Source organism: Scyliorhinus canicula, chromosome 30 (assembly GCF_902713615.1).
Source record: "Scyliorhinus canicula chromosome 30, sScyCan1.1, whole genome shotgun sequence".
NCBI classification, from domain to species: Eukaryota; Metazoa; Chordata; class Chondrichthyes; order Carcharhiniformes; family Scyliorhinidae; genus Scyliorhinus; species Scyliorhinus canicula.
In genome coordinates this window covers 12,174,819-12,198,818 of record NC_052175.1, presented here as the reverse complement: position 1 = coordinate 12,198,818, position 24,000 = coordinate 12,174,819, and the positions used below count along the sequence as shown (strand labels likewise).

At 55.0% G+C, this 24,000-nt stretch overlaps 1 protein-coding gene across 1 annotated transcript in view; it reads left to right on the top strand.

Moving 5' to 3' along the window:
• selenbp1 (selenium binding protein 1) overlaps positions 1 to 24,000 on the top strand; it is a 44,821-nt gene that overhangs the window by 9,804 nt on the left and 11,017 nt on the right. The window contains exons 4-9 of the mRNA XM_038787248.1: positions 5,433 to 5,618; positions 10,334 to 10,454; positions 11,306 to 11,488; positions 19,274 to 19,455; positions 22,063 to 22,141; positions 23,899 to 24,000. The exon at positions 23,899 to 24,000 is cut by the window's right edge and continues 20 nt beyond it. Of these exons, the coding sequence (XP_038643176.1) occupies positions 5,433 to 5,618; positions 10,334 to 10,454; positions 11,306 to 11,488; positions 19,274 to 19,455; positions 22,063 to 22,141; positions 23,899 to 24,000 (853 nt within the window). The remainder of the gene's footprint in view (positions 1 to 5,432; positions 5,619 to 10,333; positions 10,455 to 11,305; positions 11,489 to 19,273; positions 19,456 to 22,062; positions 22,142 to 23,898) is intronic.

Genomic DNA, 24,000 nt, shown 5'->3' with positions numbered 1-24,000 from the left:
TCCTATATCTATTACCCCTCAATTTAAGGCTATGTCCCCTCGTGCTAGCCACCTCCATCCGCGGGAGAAGGCTCTCACTGTCCACCCTATCTAACCCTCTGATCATTTTGTATGCCTCTATTAAGTCACCTCTTAACATTCTTCTCTCTAACGAAAACAACCTCAAGTCCATCAGCCATTCCTCATAAGATTTTCCCTCCATACCAGGCAACATCCTGGTAAATCTCCTCTGCACCCGTTCCAAAGCTTCCACGTCCTTCCTATAATGAGGCGACCAGAACTGTACGCAATACTCCAAATGCGGCCATACCTAGAGTTTTGTACAAGCTGCAACATGACCTCATGGCTCCGGAACTCAATCCCTCTACCAATAAAGGCCAACACACCATAGGCCTTCTTCACAACCCTATCAACCTGGGTGGCAACTTTCAGGGATCTATGTACATGGACACCGAGATCCCTCTGCTCATCCACACTACCAAGAATTTTACCATTAGCCAACGGATAGGTTCCGTTACCGGGCAGAGCACAGCCTCTTGGGCCCGTTCCTTTGCCACCAGCTGATCAAACAAACCCTCTGGTGCCAACAAGTCTGTAGCTCTGGTTTGAACCAAGACAGACAAGCAGAGTGTTCACCCCTCTGCTGGCTGAATTCTGTTCCTTGGCTTAAAGACACATGTCCATTAGCCATCCATGGATCAAAAATGAAAACCGTGAACAGGAAGGACTCTTACTGCGTGTCGTGCCTCTCCTGGGAGTGTTTGATGGGGACAGTGTAGAGGGAGCTTTACTCTGTATCTAACCCCGTGCTGTCCCTGTCCTGGGAGTGTTTAATGGGGACAGTGTAGAGGGAGCTTTACTCTGTAACCCCGTGCTGTACCTGTCCTGGGAGTGTTTGATGGGGACAGCGTAGAGGGAGCTTTACTCTGTATCTAACCCCGTGCTGTACCTGTCCTGGGAGTGTTTGATGGGGACAGTGTAGAGGGAGCTTTACTCTGTATCTAACCCCGTGCTGCACCTGTCCTGGGAGTGTTTGATGTGGACAGTGTAGAGGGAGCTTAACTCTGTATCTAACCCCGTGCTGTACCTGTCCTGGGAGTGTTTGATGGGGACAGTGTAGAGGGAGCTTTACTCTGTATCTAACCCCGTGCTGTACCTGTCCTGGGAGTGTTTGATGGGGACAGCGTAGAGGGAGCTTTACTCTGTATCTAACCCCGTGCTGTACCTGTCCTGGGAGTGTTTGATGGGGACAGTGTAGAGGGAGCTTTACTCTGTATCTAACCCCGTGCTGTACCTGTCCTGGGAGTGTTTGATGGGGACAGTGTAGAGGGAGCTTTACTCTGTATCTAACCCCGTGCTGTACCTGTCCTGGGAATGTTTGATGGGGACAGTGTAGAGGGAGCTTTACTCTGTATCTAACCCCGTGCTGTACCTGTCCTGGGAGTGTTTGATGTGGACAGTGTAGAGGGAGCTTTACTCTCTATCTAACCCCGTGCTGTACCTGTCCTGGGAGTGTTTGATGGGGACAGTGTAGAGGGAGCTTTACTCTGTATCTAACCCCGTGCTGTACCTGTCCTGGGAGAGTTTGATGGGGACAGTGTAGAGGGAGCTTTACTCTGTATCTAACCCCGTGCTGTACCTGTCCCTGGAGTGTTTGATGGGGACAGTGTAGAGGGAGCTTTACTCTGTATCTAACCCCGTGCTGTACCTGTCCTGGGAGTGTTTGATGGGGACAGTGTAGAGGGAGCTTTACTCTGTATCTAACCCCGTGCTGTAGTCTATATCTCTCCAGTCCAGAAGGAGGCCATTCGGCCCATTGAGTCTGCACTGACCCTCCGAAAGTGCACCCTACCCCCAACTCTCAGAGGAGGGAGACAGAGAGAGTGAGAAAGAGAGAGAGAGAGAGAGAATGAGAGAGAGAGAGTGAGAGAGTGAGAGGGAGCAGGAGAGCATAATATCAAGAGAGAGTGAGGGTGTGAGAGAATGGGGGAGTGAGAAAGTGGGAGAGCGAGAGAGTGAGAAAGAAAGAGAGAACGAACGAGCAGGGCAGAGTAAGAGAGAGAGAAAACGAGCAAGAGAGTAAGAGAGAGAGAACGAGCGAGAGAGAGTAAGCGGGAGAGAACGAGCGAGAGAGAGTAAGAGAGAGAGAACGAGCTGGAGAGAGTAAGAGAGAGTGAACGAGCGGGAGAGAGTGAGAGAGAGATAACGAGCGGGAGAGAGTAAGAGAGAGAGAACGAGCGGGAGAGAAGAGTGGGAGAGAGCGAACGAGCGGGAGAGAGCGAGAGAGAGCGAACGAGCGGGAGAGAGAGAGAGAGAGCGAACGATCGGGAAAGAGCGAGAGAGAGCGAACGAGCGGGAGAGAGCGAGAGAGAGCGAACGAGCAGGAGAGAGCGAACGAGCGGGAGAGAGCGAGAGAGAGCAAACGAGCGGGAGAGAGCGAACGAGCGGGAGAGAGCGCGAGAGAGAGCGAACGAGCGGGAGAGAGTGAACGAGCGGGAGAGAGCGAGAGAGAGCAAACGAGCGCGAGAGAGGGAGAGAGAGCGAACGAGCGGGAGAGAGCGAGAGAGAGAGTGGGAGACAGCGAGAGAGAGAGAACGAGCGGGAGAGAGAGAACGAGCGCGAGAGAAGGAGAGGGAGCGAATGAGCGGGAGCGAGGGAGAGAGAGGGAACGAGCGGGAGAGAGCGAGAGAGAGCGAACGAGCGGGAGAGAGCGAGAGAGAGCGAACGAGCGGGAGAGAGGGAGAGAGAGCGAACGAGCGGGAGAGAGCGAGAGAGAGCGAACGAGCGGGAGAGAGGGAGAGAGAGCGAACGAGCGGGAGAGAGCGAGAGAGAGAGCGAGAGAGCGGGAGACAGCAAGGGAGAGGGAGAGAGAGCGAACGAGCGGGAGAGAGCGAACGAGCGGGAGAGAGGGAGAGAGCGAGAGAGAGCGAGAGAGCGCGAACGAGCGGGAGAGAGTGAGAGTGAGATAACGAGCGGGAGAGCGCGAACAAGCGGGAGAGAGTGAGAGAGCGAACGAGCGGGAGAGAGTGAGAGAGAGCGAACGAGCGGGAGAGAGTGAGAGAGAGCGAACGAGCGGGAGAGAGTGAGAGAGCGCGAACGAGCGGGAGAGAGCGAGAGAGAGCGAACGAGCGGGAGAGAGCGAACGAGCGAGAGAGAGCGAAAGAGCGGGAGAGAGCGAACGAGCGGGAGAGAGTGAGAGAGAGCGAACGAGCGGGAGAGCGCGAATGAGCGGGAGAGAGTGAGAGAGAGCGAACGAGCGGGAGAGAGTGAGAGAGAGCGAACGTGCGGGAGAGAGTGAGAGAGAGCGAACGAGCGGGAGAGAGTGAGAGAGAGCGAACGAGCGGGAGAGCGCGAACGAGCGGGAGAGAGTGAGAGAGAGCGAACGAGCGGGAGAGAGCGAACGAGCGGGAGACAGCGAGTGAGAGCGAACGAGCAGGAGGAGAGCGAACGAGCGGGTGAGAGCGATAGAGAGCGAACGAGCGGGAGAGAGCGATAGAGAGCGAATGAGCGGGAGAGAGCGAACGTGCGGGAGAGAGAGAGAGAGAGCGAACGAGCGGGAGAGAGCGAGAGAGAGGGAGCGAGCGGGAGAGAGCGATAGAGCGCGAACGAGCGGGAGAGAGCGAGAGAGAGCGAACGATTGGATTGGATTGGATTGGATTTGTTTATTGTCACGTGTACCGAGGTACAGTGAAAAGTATTTTTCTGCGAGCAGCTCAACAGATCATTCAGTACATGGGAAGAAAAGGGAATTAAACAGAATTCAAGAAAATACATGAGAATGCATAATAGGGAAACACAATATATACAATGTAACTACATAAGCATTGGCATTGGGTGAAGCATACAGGGTGTAGTGTTAATGAGGTCAGTCAATAAGAGGGTCCTTTAGGAGTCTGGTAACAGTGGGGAAGAAGCTGTTTTTGAGTCTGCGCGTGCGTGTTCTCAGACTTCTGAATCTCCTGCCTGATAGAAGAAGTTGGAAAAGTGAGTAAGCCGGGTGGGAGGGATCCTTGATTATGCTGCCCGCTTTCCCCCGGCAGCGGGAGGTGTAGATGGAATCAATGGATGGGAGGCAGGTTCGTGTGATGGACTGGGCGGTATTCACGACTCTCTGAAGTTCCTTGCGGTCCTGGGCCGAGCAGTTGCCATACCCAGGCTGTGATGCAGCCCGATAGGATGCTTTCTATAGTGCATCTGTAAAAGTTGGTAAGGGTTGATGTGGACATGCCGAATTTCCTTAGTTTCCTGAGGAAGTAAAGGCGCTGTTGTGCTTTCTTGGTGATAGCGTCGACGTGAGTGGACCAGGACAGATTGTTGGTGATGTGTAACCCTAGGAATTTGAAACTGCTAACCATCTCTACCTCGGCTCCGTTGATGCTGACAGGGGTGTGCACAGTACTTCGCTTCCTGAAGTCGATGACCAGCTCTTTAGTTTTGCTGGCATTGAGGGAGAGATTGTTGTCGCTGCACCACTCCACTAGGTAGATTGGGAGAGAGTGAGAGAGAGCGAACGAGCGGGAGAAGAGAGATATAGAGCGAACGAGCGGGAGAGAGCGAACGATCGGGAGAGAGCGAGAGAGAGCGAATGAGCTGGAGAGAGCGAGAGAGAGCGAAAGAGCGGGAGAGAGCGAACGAGTGGGAGAGAGTGAGAGAGAGCGAACGAGCGGGAGAGCGCAAACGAGCGGGAGAGAGTGAGAGAGAGCGAACGAGCGCGAGAGAGCGAACGAGCGGGAGAGAGCGACAGAGAGCGAACGAGCGGGAGAGAGCGATAGAGAGCGAACGAGCGGGAGAGAGCGAGAGAGTGCGAACGAGCGGGAGAGAGCGAGAGAGAGCGAACGAGTGGGAGAGGAGAGAGAGAGCGAACGAGCGGGAGCGAGCGAGGGAGCACGATCAAGCGGGAGAGACGGAGAGAGAGCGAACGAGCGGGAGAGAGCGACAGAGAGCGAACGAGCGGGAGAGGAGAGAGAGAGCGAACGAGCGGGAGAGAGCGAGAGAGAGCGAACGAACGGGAGAGAGCGAGAGAGAGAGCGAACGAGCGGGAGAGAGCGAGAGAGAGCGGGAGAGCGAACGAGCGGGAGAGAGCGAGAGAGAGAGAGCGAACGAGCGGGAGAGAGCGAGAGAGAGAGCGAACGAGCGGGAGAGAGCGAGAGAGAGAGCGAACGAGCGGGAGAGGAGAGAGAGCGCGAACCAGCGGGAGAGAGCGAGAGAGAGAGCGAATGAACGGGAGAGGAGAGAGAGCGCGAACGAGCGAGAGGAGAGAGAGAGGGCACAGGAGAGCGGGACTGAGCGACGTAGTGTGACGCCCATGAATTGGGAGGAGTGCAGACGGCGTGGGGTGGGGGTTACACTGGGGCGGAGGTTTGAACTGGAGGACGAGGAATTGAGAATCTGACGCTACGACTGACCTTTGACCTGTCCCCTGCTTCCCGAAGGTTATCCACCGCCTGCCAATGCCCAACCTGAACGACGAGCTCCATCATTCCGGGTGGAACGCCTGTAGCAGTTGCCATGGAGACGCTTCCAAGGAACGCAACCGTCTGATCCTGCCCTCCCTGATCTCGTCACGGATCTACGTGGTTGACGTGGGAACGGAGCCCCGCGCTCCCCGGATGTTTAAGGTGATTACCTCCAGATTTAAGACAGCTGCTCTCGCAAACTGCTCGGGAAGACAGTATTCCCACTCATTCCGAAGCCCCGGGAGAATGTGGGTCTCGCTCCCACAGGGAGTGGGGAGAATGTGGGACTCGCTCCCACGGGGAGTGGGGGAGAATGTGGGACTCTCTCCCACGGGGAGTGGGGCAGAATGTGGGACTCGCTCCACGGGGAGTGGGGGAGAATGTGGGACTCGCTCCCACGGGGAGTGGGGCAGAATGTGGGACTCGCTCCACGGGGAGTGGGGGAGAATGTGGGACTCGCTCCCACGGGGAGTGGAGGAGAATGTGGGACTCGCTCCCACAGGGAGTGGGGGAGAATGTGGGACTCGCTCCCACAGGGAGTGGGGAGAATGTGGGACTCGCTCCCACAGGGAGTGGGGAGAATGTGGGACTCGCTCCCACAGGGAGTGGGGGAGAATGTGGGACTCGCTCCCACGGGGAGTGGGGGAGAATGTGGAACTCGCTCCCACGGGGAGTGGGGAGAATGTGGGACTCGCTCCACGGGGAGTGGGGGAGAATGTGGGACTTGCTCCCACGGGGAGTGGAGGAGAATGTGGGACTCGCTCCCACAGGGAGTGGGGAGAATGTGGGACTCGCTCCCACAGGGAGTGGGGGAGAATGTGGGACTCGCTCCCACGGGGAGTGGGGGGAGAATGTGGGACTCGCTCCCACAGGGAGTGGGGAGAATGTGGGACTCACTCCCACGGGGAGTGGGGGAGAATGTGGGACTCGCTCCCACAGGGAGTGGGGGGGAGAATGTGGAATATGGCAGAGGGGCCGAATGGCCTGTTCCTGTGCTGTTCATGTTTGTAATGAAGGTGTTCGACGATGAAGCTGAGTCAGACTGATTCAGATTGAATCGTTTGAGAGGTTCAATGGGTTTCTCCGAGAGGATGGGGAATCCATTACCAAACAACAACCACCTGCATTTATATCGCACCTAGCTGCTTCACGGAGGGGATGTAGGGGCTGGAGGGGGTTACAGAGATAGGGAGGGGGTGTAGGGGCTGGAGGAGGTTACAGAGATAGGGAGGGGGGTGTAGGGAGCTGGAGGAGGTTACAGAGATAGGGAGGGGGTGTAGGGGCTGGAGGAGGTTACAGAGATAGGGAGGGAGTGTAGGGGCTGGAGGAGGTTACAGAGATAGGGAGGGGGTGTAGGGGCTGGAGGGGGTTACAGAGATAGGGAGGGGGTGTAGGGGTTGGAGGAGGTTACAGAGATAGGGAGGGGGTGTAGGGGCTGGAGGAGGTTACAGAGATAGGGAGGGGGTGTAGGGGCTGGAGGAGGTTACAGAGATAGGGAGGGGGTGTAGGGGCTGGAGGAGGTTACAGAGATAGGGAGGGGGTGTAGGGGCTGGAGGAGGTTACAGAGATAGGGAGGGGGTGTAGGGGCTGGAGGAGGTTACAGAGAAAGGGAGGGGGTGGGGGGCTGGAGGAGGTTACAGAGATAGGGAGGGGGTGTAGGGGGCTGGAGGAGGTTACAGAGATAGGGAGGGGGTTGTAGCGGCTGGAGGAGGTTACAGAGATAGGGAGGGGGGTGTAGGGGCTGGAGGAGGTTACAGAGATAGGGAGGGGGTGTCGGGGCTGGAGGTTACAGAGATACGGAGGGGGTGTAGGGGCTGGAGGAGGTTACAGAGATAGGGAGGGGGGTGTAGGGGCTGGAGGGGGTTACAGAGATAGGGAGGGGGTGTAGGGGCTGGAGGAAGTTACAGAGATAGGGAGGGGGTGTAGGGGCTGGAGGAGGTTACAGAGATAGGGAGGGGGTGTAGGGGCTGGAGGAGGTTACAGAGATAGGGAGGGGTGTAGGGGCTGGAGGAGGTTACAGAGATAGGGAGGGGGTGTAGGGGCTGGAGGAGGGTACAGAGATAGGGAGGGGGTGTAGGGGGCTGGAGGAGGTTACAGAGATAGGGAGGGGGGTGTAGGGGCTGGAGGAGGGTACAGAGATAGGGAGGGGGTGTAGGGGGCTGGAGGAGGTTACAGAGATAGGGAGGGGGTAGTATTGTTTTGAATGAGCTGAGGTTTAGAGTGGGTGTAATATGAGGGAGTATCTCTGGGGGCTTTGGATTTGGGTTCGATACTGGAAGCGACACAATCGTGGACGAGGGCTTCAGCGGGAGATGAGCTGTGGGCGGGGAGAACTGATGGAGGAGGAGGCCCCATTCAGCCCCTCTCCAGCCTGTTACACAGGAACAGGACCATTCAGCCCCTCTCCAGCCTGTTACACAGGAACAGGAGGCCCATTCAGCCCCTCTCCAGCCTGTTACACAGGAACAGGAGGCCCATTCAGCCCCACTCCAGTCTGTTACACAGGAACAGGAGAAGGCCCCATTCAGCCCCTCTCCAGCCTGTTACACAGGAACAGGAGGAAGCCCATTCAGCCCCTCTCCAGGCTGTTACACAAGAACAGGACCATTCAGCCCCTCTCCAGCCTGTTACACTGGAACAGGACCATTCAGCCCCTCTCCAGCCTGTTACACAGGAACAGGAGGAGGCCCCATTCAGCCCCATACCAGCCTGTTACACAGGAACAGGAGGAGGCCCATTCAGCCGCTCTCCAGCCTGTTACACTGGAACAGGAAATGGACCATTCAGCCCCTTTCCAGCCTGTTACACAGGAACAGGACCATTCAGCCCCTCTCCAGCCTGTTACACAGGAACAGGAGGAGGCCCATTCAGCCCCTCTCCAGCCTGTTACACAGGAACAGGAGGAGGCCCATTCAGCCCCTCTCCAGCCTGTTACACACGAACAGGAGGAGGCCCCATTCAGCCCCTCTCCAGCCTGTTACACTGGAACAGGAAATGGACCATTCAGCCCCTCTCCAGCCTGACAGGAACAGGACCATTCAGCCCCTCTCCAGCCTGTTACACAGGAGCAAGAGGAGGCCCATTCGGCCCCTCACCCTGGGAGGGTTGGGTTTTCCGTCAATGTGGTTGACCAATCAGGCTCCCCACAACAATCTACCTGCGACCCGGTTGGCAGTGCAGAAAGAAATAATCCTCACGTTAATCACCAAGGAGAGGGGCCATGTTTTTGAGGAGGAGAGTGTGATACAGGAGGGTAGGTAGATGTTCTGAGGAAGGATGTATTAGCAATTTTTAAAAGCCTTCAGGTCGACAAGTCCCCTGGGCCCGATGGGATATATCCAAGGATTCTTTGGGAGGCAAGGGATGAGATTGCAGAGCCTTTGGCTTTGATCTTTGGGTCCTCCCTGTCCACGGGGATAGTGCCAGAGGACTGGAGAGTGGCGAATGTTGTTCCTCTGTTCAAGAAAGGGAATGACCCTGGTAATTATAGGCCGGTTAATCTTACTTCGGTGGTCGGTAAGTTAATGGAAAAGGTCCTGAAGGATAGGATTTATGACCATTTGGAAAGATACAGCTTAATCCGGGATAGTGAACACGGATTTGTGAAGGGTAAGTCTTGCCTCCCAAATTTGATTGAATTCTGTGAGGAGGTAACTAAGTGTGTAGATGAAGGTAGAGCAGTTGATGTCTAATACATAGATTTTAGTAAGACGTTTGATAAGGTTCCCCATGAGGCTCGTGAAGAAAGTAAGGAGGTGTGGGATAGAGGGAATTTTGGCCAATTGGATAAGTAACTGACTATCACATAGAAGATAGAGGGGCGGTGGTGAATGGAAAATTTTCAGACTGGAGACCAGTTACCAGCAGTGTACCACAGGGATCAGTGCTGGGTCCTCTGCTATTTGTGATTTTTATCAATGACTTGGAGGAGGGGGCTGAAGGATGGTCAGTAAATTTGCTGATGGCACCAAGATTGGTGGAGTCGAGGATGAGATGGAGGGCTGTTGTCGGCTGCAAAGAGACATTGATAGGATGCAGAGCTGGGCCGAAAAATGGCAGATGGAGTTTAACCCTGATACGTGCGAGGTGATTCATTTTGGTAGGAAAACTTTGAAAATGGATTACAGGGTCAACGGCAGGGTTCTGAGGAATGTGGAGGAACAGAGAGATCTTGGGGTTCATGTCCACAGATCTCTGAAGGTTGCCACTCCAGTGGATAGAGCCGTGAAGAAAGCTTATAGTGTGTTAGCGTTTATTAACAGGGGGCTTGAGTTTAAGAGCCGCGGGGTTATGCTGCAACTGTACAGGACCCCGGTGAGACCACATTTGGAGTATTGTGTGCAGTTCTGGTCACCTCATTATAGGAAGGATGTGGAAGCATTGGAAAGGGTGCAAAGGAGATTTACCAGGATGCTGCCTGGATTGGAGGGTAGGTCTTATGAGGAAAGGTTGAGGGCTTTTCTCATTGGAGCGGAGGAGCATGAGAGGCGACTTAATAGAGGTTTATAGGATGATGAGGGGAATAGATAGAGTGGACGTTCAGAGACTATTTCCTCGAGTGGATGTAGCTGTTACAAGGGGGCATAACTATAAGGTTCGGGGTGGGAGATATAGGAGGGATGTCCGAGGTAGGTTCTTTACTCAGAGAGTGGTTAGGGTGTGGAATGGACTGCCTGCTGTGATAGTGGAGTCGGACACTTTAGGAACTTTCAAGCGGTTATTGGATAGGCACATGGAGCCCACCAGAATGACAGGGAGTGGGATAGCTTGATCTTGGTTTCGTACAAAGCTCGGCACAACATCGAGGGCCGAAGGGCCTGTTCTGTGCTGTACTATTCTATGTTCTATGTTCTAATTTCTGTTTTGTTCCTTTGCAGATCGTGGAGCCGACTGAGTTGTTCTGGAAGTGTAACCTGGCCAATCCACATACGACACACTGCCTGGCCAGCGGCGAGGTGATGATTAGCGCCATGGGAGATCCGTCTGGGAATGGCAAAGGTAATCGGAACCCAGTCTCATATCGTGTCGCTCTGCCCGCCTGGCCGCATGCCCCCTCCACCACCCTCCCCTGAGGAGCGATGATCTCCAACTCTGCCCGTGAGTCACTACGGGAATGTAGGAGGAGGCCCATTCAGCCCCTCTCCAGCCTGTTACACAGCAACGAGGAGGCCCATTCAGCCCCTCTCCAGCCTGTTACACAGGAACAGGAGGAGGCCCATTCAGCCCCTCTCCAGCCTGTTACACAGGAACAGGAGGAGGCCCATTCAGCCTCTCTCCATCCTGTTACACAGGAACAGGAGGAGGCCCATTCAGCCCCTCTCCAGCCTGTTACACAGCAACGAGGAGGCCCATTCAGCCCCTCTCCAGCCTGTTACACAGGAACAGGAGGAGGCCATTCAGCCCCTCTCCAGCCTGTGACATAGGAACAGGAGGAGGCCCCATTCAGCCCCTCTCCGGCCTATTACACAGGAACAGGAGGAGGCCCATTCAGCCCCTCTCCAGCCTGTTACACAAGAACAGGAGGAGGCCCATTCAGCCCCTCTCCAGCCTGTTACACAGGAACAGGAGGAGGCCCATTCAGCCCCTCTCCAGCCTGTTACACAAGAACAGGAGGAGGCCCATTCAGCCCCTCTCCAGCCTGTTACACAGGAACAGGAGGAGGCCCATTCAGCCCCTCTCCAGCCTGTTACACAGGAACAGGAGGAGGCCCCATTCAGCCCCTCTCCGGCCTGTTACACAGGAACAGGAGTAGGCCCATTCAGCCCCGGGGGATACGGGAGATGGATTTACCCTGCTCGCGCCCCCTTTGTCAGCCGAAATCGAAGCTTTGGGCCTCCCTCGTTTTCCAGGCGGTTTCGTTCTGCTGGACGGTGAGACGTTCGAGGTGAAGGGGAACTGGGAGGAGAGCGGACAAGCGGCGCCCTTCGGCTATGACTTCTGGTACCAACCACGGCACAACGTCATGATCAGCACGGAGTGGGGCACCCCCAAAGCATTGGCGAATGGATTTAACCTGGAGGACGTGAAAGCTGGTGAGCGAACAATACCTTCCCCAACCTCCTATCCCTCTCCCAGCCCACAAACAGGCCATTCAGCCCCTCTACTCCCATGCTGGCGTGTCCACGCGTTCTCCCCGTGTCTGCGTGGGTTCCCTCCGGCTGCTCCAATTCCTCCCACAGTCCAAAGATGTGCAGGTTAGGTGGATTGGCCGTGCTAAATTGTCCCTTAGTGTCCAAAGATGTGTAGGTTAGGTGGATTGGCCGTGCTAAATTGTCACTTAGCATCCGAAGATGTACAGGTTAGGTGGATTGGCCGTGCTAAATTGTCCCTTAGTGTCCAAAGATGTGTAGGTTAGGTGGATTGGCCGTGCTAAATTGTCACTTAGCATCCGAAGATGTACAGGTTAGGTGGATTGGCCGTGCTAAATTGTCCCTTAGTGTCCAAAGATGTGTAGGTTAGGTGGATTGGCCGTGCTAAATTGTCACTTAGCATCCGAAGATGTACAGGTTAGGTGGATTGGCCATGCTAAATTGCCCCTTAGTGGCCAAAGATGTACAGGTTAGATGAATTGGCCGTGCTAAATTGTCCCTTAGTGTCCAAAGATGTGCAGGTTAGGTGGATTGGCCGTGCTAAATTGCCCCTTAGTGTCCAAAGATGTGCAGGTTAGGTGGATTGGCCGTGCTAAATTGCCCATTAGTGTCCAAAGATGTGCAGGTTAGGTGGGGTAATGGGTACAGGGTGAGGGACTTGGCGTAGTGCTCTTTCAGAGAGTTGGTGCAGTTTCAAGGGCCTCGCGGGCTCATTCTGCACGGCAGGCAGTCTATGTCATACAAGCCCCCACTCCCCGCCACCCCCCCTCTCTATGTCACCCCTATCAATATAGCCTTATATTCCTTGGTGTGTTTATCCAGCCCACACTCCCCTGTGGGAGCGAGTACCACATTCTCCCCCACTCCCCATGGGAGCGAGTCCCACATTCTCCCCCACTCCCCGTGGGAGCGAGTCCCACATTCTCCCCCACTCCCCGTGGGAGCGAGTCCCACATTCTCCCCCACTCCCCATGAGAGCGAGTCCCACATTCTCCCCCACTCCCCGTGGGAGCGAGTCCCACATTCTCCCCCATTCCCCGCGGAAGCGAGTCCCACATTCTCCCCCACTCCCCGCGGGAGCGAGTCCCACATTCTCCCCCACTCCCCGTGGGAGCGAGTCCCACATTCTCCCCCACTCCCCGCGGGAGCGAGTCCCACATTCTCCCCCACTCCCCGTGGGAGCGAGTCCCACATTCTCCCCCACTCCCTGTGGGAGCGAGTCCCACATTCTCCCCCAATCCCCGTGGGAGCGAGTCCCACATTCTCCCCTCTCCCTGCGGGAACAAGTCCCACATTCACCCCCACTCCCCGTGGGAGCGAGTCCCACATTCTCCCCCAATCCCCGTGGGAGCGAGTCCCACATTCTCCCCACCCCCTCTGGGAGAGAGTCCCACATTCTCCCCCACTCCCCGTTGGAGCGAGTCCCACATTCTCCCCCACTCCTCGTGGGAGCGAGTCCCACATTCTCCCCCACTCCCTGTGGGAGCGAGTCCCACATTTTCCTCCACCGATTGGGTAAAGGCCTTTCTCCTGAATCCCCCCCTCCATCGGATTAGTCGCTATCTTATATTAATGACCCCTCCGGCCCAGCCCCCTAGTTCTGGTCCCCCCACCCCCTCACAAGTGGAAACCTCTTCTCTACGATTATCCTAAGGCGTCACAACAAGAGCCATCCAGGTTCGATTCCCGGCTTGGGTCACTGTCTGTGCGGAGTCTGCACGTCCTCCCCGTGTGTGCGTGGGTTTCCTCCGGGTGCTCCGGTTTCCTCCCACAGACCAAAGATGTGCGGGTTGGGTGGATTGGCCGTGCTAAATTGTCCCTTAGTGTCCAAAAGGTTAGATGGGGTTTCGGAGATAGAGTGGGGGAGGGGGGAGGGGGGGGGGGGGGGCGCGCGTGGTTAGGCTGTTCTTTCGGAGGGTCGGTGCAGACCCGATGTGCCGAATGGCCTCCTTCTGCACCAAAGACTCTCCACCCTCTAAATGAAGACGATTCTTCTCGCCTCAATCCAAAATGGCCGCCCCTTCTTCCCTGAGACTGGGACCACCCTGTGTTGCAGACTCTCCAACCAGTTGCCAACGGCCTGCCGGGATCTGCGCTGTGTGAAACCCAACAAAGGGTTTCGCACATTTCAACAAGATCGTCTTCCGTTTGTGAAACAGTCCGTGTGGAGTTTGCCCATTCTCCCCGTGCCTGCGTGGGTTTCGCCCCCACAACCCAAAGATGCGCAGGGTTAGGTGGGTTGGCCGTGCTAAATTGTCCCTTAGTGTCCAAAGATGTCCCGGTTAGGTGGATTGGCCGTGCTAAATTGTCCCTTAGTGTCCAAAGATGTGCAGGTTAGGTGGTTTGGCCGTGCTAAATTGTCCCTCAGTGCCTAAAGATGTGCAGGTTAGGTGGATTGGCCATGCTAAATTGTCTCTTAGTGTCCAAAGATGGGCAGGTTAGGTGGATTGGCCGTGCTAAATTGTCCCTTAGTGTCCAAAGATGGACAGGTTAGGTGGATTGGCCGTGCTAAATTGTCCCTTAGTGTCCAAAGATGTGCAGGTTAGGTGGATTGGCCGTGCTAAATTGTCCCTCAGTGTCCAAAGATGTGCAGGTTAGGTGGATTGGGCGGGGGCGGGTGATCGCCACTCCTCATCAAACATGGCTAACCAGGAGTCCCTCCTACTTTATCAGAGGATTGGTGTGGACTCCAATGGACGAATAGCCTCTGTCTGCACTGCAATGATTCTTATTACCAGCCGTTGGTACGTGTCGGAAGGGTTTTGGTGGTTGAAGCTAAAACATCCCCTTGCCACGGCAGCACGATGGCGCAGTGGGTTAGCCTTGCTGCCTCACGGCGCCAAGGACCCAGATTCGATCCTGACTCTGGGTCACTGGCCCGTGTGGAGTTTGCACATTCCCCCACGTGTCTGCGTGGGTTTCGCCCCCCACAACCCAAAGATGTGCTGGTTCACAGAATCATCGAATTTACAGTGCAGAAGGAGGCCATTCAGCCCATCGAGTCTGCACCGGCACTTGGAAAGAGCGCCCTATTTAATCCCCACACCTCCACCCTATCCCCTTTACCCCCAGTAACCCCTCCTAACCTTTTTGGACACTGGGGGCAATTTTGCACGGCCAATCCACCTAACCTGCACATCTTTGGACACTAAGGGACAATTTAGCACGGCCAATCCACCTAACCCGCACATCTTTAGACACTAAGGGACAATTTAACACGGCCAATCCACCTAACCTGCACTTCTTTGGACACTAAGGGACAATTTAGCACGGCCAATCAACCTAACCTGCTCATCTTTGGTTAGCACTGCTGCCTCACGGCGCTGAGGGCCCGGGTTCGAAACCCGGCCCTGGTTCACTGTCCGTGTAGAGTTTGTGCATTCTCCGCGTGTCTGAGTGGGTTTCACCCCCACAACCCAAAGATGTGCTGGTTAGGTGGATTGGCCGCGCTAAATTGCCCCTTAATTGGAAAAAAAATAATCGGGTACTCCAAATCTCGCCTTGCCTCACTCCAGGTCAAAGAAGCAGAAGGGGCAACACCAAGCAGTTGCCCCTTCTGGACCAGCCCTCGACATTTGTTAGGATCGGTGACAGGAACCGTTTCAAAAACCTGTAAGATTATGAGGAAAAGATTCTTCATAGAACATAGAACAGTACAGCACAGAACAGGCCCTTGATGTTGCGCCGAGCAATGATCACCCTACCTAAACCCACGTAACCCGTATACCCGTAACCCAACAATCCCCCCATTAACCTTACACTACGGGCAATTTAGCATGGCCAATCCACCTAACCCGCACATCTTTGGACTGTGGGAGGAAACCGGAGCACCCGGAGGAAACCCACGCACACACAGGGAGGACGTGCAGACTCCACACAGACAGTGACCCAGCCGGGAATCGAACCTGGGACCCTGGAGCTGTGAAGCATTGATGCTAACCACCATGCTACCGTGAGGCCCCTTCACTCTTAAAACAGACTTAATTATTAATACACTTGTTAACTACCTTACCATCACAGAAATATACTTTACAATTAGCGGGGAAGCAATGCTTCACAAGAAAATTAAAACACTCCAACTTCTAATATCTTCTTTATCTCCAATCAGGCAAAACCCATCACAGGTCACAAAGCATTTTAAAGTAGAGATTTTTTTTTATAACATATTTTTATTGAGTTTTCGCAGAATTTTTCATAATAAAACAGTAGTAACAATAATAACAAAACAAACTAGAATGGACATTAACATAGTGCAAAAAGAGAATATACAATAACAATTAAATAGACATTACTCCACGCGACCCAGTCGTCCCTCACCATCCCAATGAAGCCCCCCCCCCCCCGCCCCCACAGATTGCTGCTGCTGCTGACAGTTTAATTTTCCCCGAGAAAGTCGACGAACGGCTGCCACCTCCGAGAGAACCCTAGCGTACGCCCTCATTAGGCGAACTTTATTTTCTCGAGGCTGAGAAACCCAGACATGTCGGTAACCCGAGTCTCTACACTCCGGGGGGGCTTCGAGTCCCTCCACATTAACGAGATCTCTCTCCGGGCGACTAGGGAGGCAAAGGCCAAGACGTCGGCCTCTTTCGCCCCCTGAACTCCCGGGTCTTCTAACACTCCAAAGATCACTATCTCTGGACTCGGCACCACCCGTGTGTTAAGCATCTTGGACATTGCCCTTGCGAACCTTTGCCAGAACACTCTAAGCTCCGGGCATGCCCAAAACATGTGGGCATGGTTTGCAGGGCTGCCCTTGCACCTCATACAACTGTCTTCTACCCCAAAAAACTTGCTCATTCTCGCCGCCGTCATGTACTTTTAAGTAGAGTTAGCAAACACAAGCCTGCTCTGAATGGGCAGATTTTTTGACTGTTTTAAAGAGAGAGAGAGATCCTGTCAGATTCATGCTGAATCCTTCTCCAGAAGCTGCTGTTCAGCTCTCAGCCAAAACTAAACTCTGTCCACTACAGTCCTGGCTTCTCCAATCCCACCCGCATCACTTACATCATCTTTATTCCACTCAAATCCCATAACCTACTTACTTAAGTTTAAACACAGTGCCTCTAATTATCCACTCCCCAAAAACCGTGACAAAATCCCATTACGCCTCTCCTTGTAAACATAAACAAAGGTTGGAAAGAAGGATGATCACCCTTTTATGACATCTTGATTGCACGTTAGCAGCCGCAAAGTCTGTCTTCCTTTTAAACCAGGATTTCTTTTTTTAAATGTTAGTGCGGGAGATATATTCGCAGCCTAGCGCAGTCTCTACACTCCGGGGGGGGGGGGGGGGGGGGCTTCGAGACCCTCCACATTAACAAGATCCGTCTCCAGGCTACCAGGGAGGCAAAGGCCAGGACGTCGGCCTCTCTCGCCCCCCCCCCCTGAACTCCCAGCTCTTCCGACACTCCAAAGATCGCCAGCGCTACCCGTGTTTTGAGCACCGTGGACGTTGCCTTAGAGATACCCTGCCAATACCCCCGGGCATGCCCAAAACATGAGGAATTTGCTGGGCTTCCCGCGCACCTCTACCCCGAAAAAACGTGCTCATCCGGGCCCCCGTCATGTGTGCCCGGTGGAATTCCTTAAATTGTATCAGGCTAAGCCTGGCACATGATGGGGTATTAACCCTGCTTGGGGCATCCGCCCACGGACCCGTCTCCATCTCCCCTCCTAGCTCGTCTTCCCACTTGCCCTTTATCTCCTCCACCGGAGTTTCCTCCGACCATAAGTTCTTTGTAGGTATCTGATACCTTCCCCTCTCCCACCCCGGCTCTGCTCCCCCGTGGCGGCAGCAGCAGAAAGGTCAGAATCTGCCGTCTCAGAAAGTCCCGTACCTGCAGATATCTAAACCCGTTCCCTGCTGGCAATTCAAATTCATCCTCCAAATCCTTCAACGGATCTCCCATCCTCTCAATCCCTGCTCTCTGCCATCTCCGGAACCCACTGTCCAGCCTACAAACCGATGGTTATTGTAAATCAGGGCCCAGACCGATTCTCCCTTCTGCCCTCTTATATCATAGAACATAGAACAGTACAGCACAGAACAGGCCCTTCGGCCCTCAATGTTGCGCCGAGCCTTGTCCGAAACCAAGATCAAGCTATCCCACGCCCTGTCATTCTGGTGGGCTCCATGTGCCTGTCCAATAATCGCTTGAAAGTTCCTAAAGTGTCCGACTCCCACTATCACAGCAGGCAGTCCATTCCACACCCTAACCACTCTCTGAGTAAAGAACCTACCTCGGATATCCCTCCTATATCTCCCACCCTGAACCTTATAGTTATGCCCCCTTGTAACAGCTACATCCACCCGTGGAAATGGTCTCTGAACGTCCACTCTATCAATCCTCATCATCATCTTATAAACCTCTATTAAGTCGCCTCTCATCCTCCTCCGCTCCAAAGAGAAACACCCTAGCTCCCTCAACCTTTCCTCATAAGACCTACCCTCCAATCCAGGCAGCATCCTGGTAAATCTCCTTTGCACCCTTTCCAATGCTTCCACATCCTACAATGAGGTGACCAGAACTGCACAAAATATTCCAAATGTGGTCTCACCAGGGCCATGTATAGTTGCAGCATAACCCCGCGGCTCTTAAACTCAAGCCCCCTGTTAATAAACGCTAACACACTGTCGGCCTTCTTCACGGCTCTATCCACTTGAAGGCAACCTTCAGAGATCTGTGGACATGAACCCCAAGATCTCTCTGTTCCTCCACATTCCTCAGAACCCTACCGTTGACCCTGTAATCCGCATTCAAGTTTTTCCAACCAAAATGAATCACCTCGCACTTATCAAGGTTAAACTCCATCTGCCATTTCTCGGCCCAGCTCTGCATCCTATCAATGCCTCTCCATTGCCCCCAGAGTCTCAAAGCCGCCACTACCACTGGGCTTGTGGAGTATCGGGCCGACGAGAACGGCAGAGGTGGAATTATCAGTGCCCTCAAACTTTGCCGCCTCTATTCGCCCCCACACTGACCCCCCCCCCCCACTACCCACTTCCTAATCATGGATATGTTAGCCGCCCAGTAGTAGTTGCAAAAGTTCAGCAGCGCCAACCCACCCTCCCCCCCCCCCAACTACGCTCCCGCAACACTTTCCTCACCCGCGGAGTTTACCCGCCCACACAAAGCCCGAAATCACCTTATTCACCCGCTTGAAAAAGGCCCTCGGGATAGAGATCGGGGAGGCACTGAAAGACAAACAGAAATCTGGGGAGGGCCGTCGTTTTCACGGCCTGTACCCTCCCCGCCAGCGACACAAACAGAAATCTGGGGAGGACCGCCATTCTCACGGATATACGCCAATTTCTCACACGCGACACAATGCCCAACCTGTTTTGGACATGTTATGATCACTCTTTCCTTGGCCGTCAAACCCTGGGGTGGGACCCGAACCGGGAGATTCTGGGTCAGACACAGGGCCGCTACCCCTGCGAGACCTGCGCCCTCGGTCGTATCACGAAAGCGAATGACTGCAGGCGCTGAAAATCCGAGTTAAAAACAGAAAACGCTGTTAAAACTCAGGCTGAGTGGTGGCGTCTGTGGACAGGGAAGCAGATTCCTGATTCCACTCCCACCACCATCACCACCCCAGCCCCAGCTGAAAGGAATCCATTGGCTGCGTTGAAATTCATTGGCTATTTAGACGTCCTTTGTGTCTATTGATAATCGATGAAGCTCTTCAAAGGTTTTTCTGGAATTTGATTTTGCCGTGCACAAGGGCACTACGGGCACTGCCTTCACGTCTGGGACTGGGCCAAGCACAGGCGGGTGCAGACGATCGACCTGGGCCAGGAGGGGGCCATCCCGCTGGAGATTCGCTTCCTTCACGACCCCACAGCCGCTGAGGGGTTGGTGGGCTGCGCCCTCAGCAGCTCCGTCTTCCGCTTCTACAGGACGGAGGTATGTCCGATAGGCGGCGGGGCGGCAGTGGGGGAGGGGCGGTGGCGAAGGGGAGGGGGGGGTCAGCACCGGGGGGGATGCAGTCTACGAGGGCAGCTAACGATCTGAGCTCTCTGCACGCGATCCTACACGTTGCTGTCCCTGGAGTACAGGGTGACGGGATTGGGAGGGAGACGGAGAGGGCGGCACACAGCGCCGGGGACCCCGGTTCGATTCCGGCCTCGGGGTAACTGTCTGTGTGGAGTTTGCACGATCTCTCCCCCATGTCTGCGTGGGTTTCCTCCGGGTGCTCCGGTTTCCTCCCACAGTCCAAAGATGTGCAGGTTAGGTGGATTCGCCGTGCTAAATTGTCCCTTAGTGTCCAAAGATGTGCAGGTTAGGTGGATTGGCCGAGCTAAATTGTCCCTTAGTGTCCAAAGATGTGCGGGTTAGGTGGATTGGCTGTGCTAAATTGTCCTTTAGTGTCCAAAAATGTGCAGGTTAGGTGGATTGCCCGTGCTAAATTGCCCCTTAGTGTCCAAAGATGTACAGGTTAGGTGGATTGCCCGTGCTAAATTGCCCCTTAGTGTCCAAAGATGTACAGGTTAGGTGGATTGGCCGTGCTAAGTTGTCCCTTAGTGTCCAAAGATGTGCAGGTTAGGTGCATTGGCCGTGCTAAATTGCCCCTTAGTGTCCAAAGATGTACAGGTTAGGTGGATTGGCCATGCTAAGTTGTCCCTTAGTGTCCAAAGATGTGCAGGTTAGGTGGATTGGCCGTGCTAAATTGCCCCTTAGTGTCCAAAGATGTGCAGGTTAGGTGGATTGGCAGTGCTAAATTGCCCCTTAGTGTCCAAAGATGTGCCGGTTAGGTGGATTGCCCGTGCTAAATTGCCCCTTAGTGTCCAAAGATGTACAGGTTAGGTGGATTGGCCGTGCTAAGTTGTCCCTTAGTGTCCAAAGATGTGCAGGTTAGGTGGATTGGCCGTGCTAAATTGCCCCTTAGTGTCCAAAGATGTGCAGGTTAGGTGGATTGGCCGCGCTAAATTGTCCCTCAGTGTCCAAAAACGTGCAGGTTGGGTGGATTGGCTATGCTAAATTGCCTCTTAGTGTCCAAAGGTTGGGTAGGGTTATGGGGATTGGGTGGCACGGTAGCATAGTGGTTGGCATGGTTGCTCCACTGCCCCAGGGTCCCAGGTTCGATTCCAGCTCGGGTCACTGTCTGTGCGGAATCTGCACGTCCTCCCCGTGTCTGCGTGGGTTTCCTCCGGGTGCTCCAGTTTCCTGCCACAGTCCAAAGACGTGCAGGTTGGGTGAATTGGGATATTCTGAATTCACCCTCTGTGTACCCGAACAGGCGCCGGAATGTGGCGACTAGGGGTTTCTCACAGTAACTTCACTGCAGTGTTAATGTCAGCCTACTTGTGACAATAATAAATATTATTATTATTATGAAGGGAGGGGCCTTGGTAGGGTGCTCTTTCAGAGGATCACTGCTCAACGGGCCGAATGGCCTCCTCCTGCACTGCAGTATTCCATAATTCTATGATTCTCGGAGTTTGTATTGTGTTGAGTTTATTTAAGGAGTTGGTATTGATCCGTATAATCCCTTCAGTTCATTCGGCCCATCGAATCTGCACCGACCCACAGAAAGCCAACCCTGCCTGGGCCCACTCCCCTGCCTAACCTGCACACCTTTGGACACTAAGGGGCAATTTAGCACGGCCAATCCACCTAACCTGCACATCTTTGGGCACTAAGGGACAATTTAGCACGGCTAATCCACCTAACCTGTACACCTTTGGACACTAAGGGACAATTTAGCACGGCTAATCCACCTAACCTGTACACCTTTGGACACTAAGGGACAATTTAGCACGGCTAATCCACCTAACCTGTACACCTTTGGACACTAAGGGACAATTTAGCACGGCCAATCCACCTAACCTGTACATCTTTGCACACTAAGGGACAATTTAGCACGGCCAATCCACCCAACCCGCCCATCTTTGCACACTAAGGGACAATTTAGCACGGCCAATCCACCCAACCCGCACACTAAGGGACAATTTAGCACGGCCAATCCACCCAACCCGCCCATCTTTGCACACTAAGGGACAATTTAGCACGGCCAATCCACCCAACCCGCCCATCTTTGCACACTAAGGGACAATTTAGCACGGCCAATCCACCCAACCCGCCCATCTTTGCACACTAAGGGGCAATTTAGCACGGCCAATCCACCTAACCCGCACATCTTTGGACTGTGGGAGGAAACCGGAGCACCCGGAGGAAACCCACGCACACACGGGGAGGATGTGCAGACTCCGCACAGACAGTGACCCAAGCCGGGAATCGAACCTGGGACCCTGGAGCTGTGAGGCAGCGGTGTTAACCCGGCTGTGCCGACTCTGATTGGAATGATAGAAAGTGCCGGATAAACTTGCCGGATCTGGGAGCTTCAGTATCAGGAGAAATCAGAGGCTGCTGCGAGTCGGCACTGGGATATTGTGGCTGGGATCCCGGAGTTGTTGGGTGGGCGTGGGAGGCAGGGATTGGGGACTTTCCCCCCTTCCCGGGGCAGGCCGCTTCCGACCAATGTTATGGGCCTCATTCTGATTCCGTTCGCAGAGAGGAGACTGGGCGGCGGAGAGGGTCATCACGGTGCCGGGCAAGAAGGTCGAAGGCTGGATCCTGCCCGAGATGCCAGGTAACGTTGGCTTGGGGGGGGGGGGCTCCCTCCGGCTTCACTTCCCCCCCCATCGAGCGGAGCGACGTGGACAGGCCTCGCTACCCTGAATGTCCTCCCGTGAAAGAAATCTGCCACGCTCACCCGGTCTGGCCTGTACGTGACTCCTGTCCCTTCGGGCGGGCGGGGGTGGGGGGGGGGGGGGGGGGGCAGTGGGAGGTTACAGAGATAGGGAGGGGGTTGTAGGGGCTGGAGGGGGTTACAGTGATAGGGAGGGGGTGTAGGGGATGGAGGGGGTTACAGAGATAGGGAGGGGGTGTAGGGGCTGGAGGGGGTTACAGAGATAGGGAGGGGGTGTAGGGGCTGGAGGGGGTTACAGAGATAGGGAGGGGGTGTAGGGGCTGGAGGGGGTTACAGATAGGGAGGGGGTGTAGGGGCTGGAGGGGGTTACAGATAGGGAGGGGGGTGTAGGGGCTGGAGGAGGTTACAGAGATAGGGAGGGGGTGTAGGGGCTGGAGGAGGTTACAGAGATAGGGAGGGGTGTAGGGCTGGAGGGGGTTACAGATAGGGAGGGGGGTGTAGGGGCTGGAGGAGGTTACAGAGATAGAGAGGGGGGTGTAGGGGCTGGAGGAGGTTACAGAGATAGGGAGGGGGTGTAGGGGCTGGAGGAGGTTACAGAGATAGGGAGGGGGTGTAGGGGCTGGAGGAGGTTACAGAGATAGGGAGGGGGTGTAGGGGCTGGAGGAGGTTACAGAGATAGGGAGGGGGGTGTAGGGGCTGGAGGAGGTTACAGAGATAGGGAGGGGGTGTAGGGGCTGGAGGAGGTTACAGAGATAGGGAGGGGGTGTAGGGGCTGGAGGAGGTTACAGAGATAGGGAGGGGGTCGTAGGGGCTGGAGGAGGTTACAGAGATAGGGAGGGGGTGTAGGGGCTGGAGGAGGTTACAGAGATAGGGAGGGGGTGTAGGGGCTGGAGGAGGTTACAGAGATAGGGAGGGGGTTGTAGGGGCTGGAGGAGGTTACAGAGATAGGGAGGGGGTGTAGGGGGCTGGAGGAGGTTACAGAGATAGGGAGGGGGTGTAGGGGCTGGAGGAGGTTACAGAGATAGGGAGGGGGTGTAGGGGCTGGAGGAGGTTACAGAGATAGGGAGGGGGGTGTAGGGGCTGGAGGAGGTTACAGAGATAGGGAGGGGGTGTAGGGGCTGGAGGAGGTGACAGAGATAGGGAGGGGGTGTAGGGGCTGGAGGAGGTTACAGAGATAGGGAGGGGGTGTAGGGGCTGGAGGAGGTTACAGAGATAGGGACGTGGTGTAGGGGCTGGAGGAGGTTACAGAGATAGGGAGGGGGGTGTAGGGGCTGGAGAAGGTTACAGAGATAGGGAGGGGGTGTCGGGGCTGGAGGAGGTTACAGAGATAGGGAGAGGGTGTCAGGGCTGGAGGAGGTTACAGAGATAGGGAGGGGGTGTAGGGGCTGGAGGAGGTTACAGAGATAGGGAGGGGGTGTAGGGGCTGGAGGAGGTTACAGAGATAGGGAGGGGTGTAGGGGCTGGAGGAGGTTACAGAGATAGGGAGGGGGGTGTCGGGGCCGGAGGGGGTTACAGAGATAGGGAGGAGGTTTGGGGGCTTCTCGAAACAGCCAGTGTTGTCCCGAACGATTAGCCTGGCTCCGGTTCTGGTGGGATTGGCTGCAACTGGCTTTCCCCTCGCCCCCCCCCCCTCCCCCCCACCCCACCTGCCTTAAGGCCGCCACCTTACTGACGTTGGCCGAATTTGTACCTTTCAGGATTGATCACCGACATCCTCATCTCCTTGGACGACCGCTTCCTGTACTTCAGCAACTGGCTCCACGGCGATCTCCGGCAGTACGACATCACGGACACCAGGA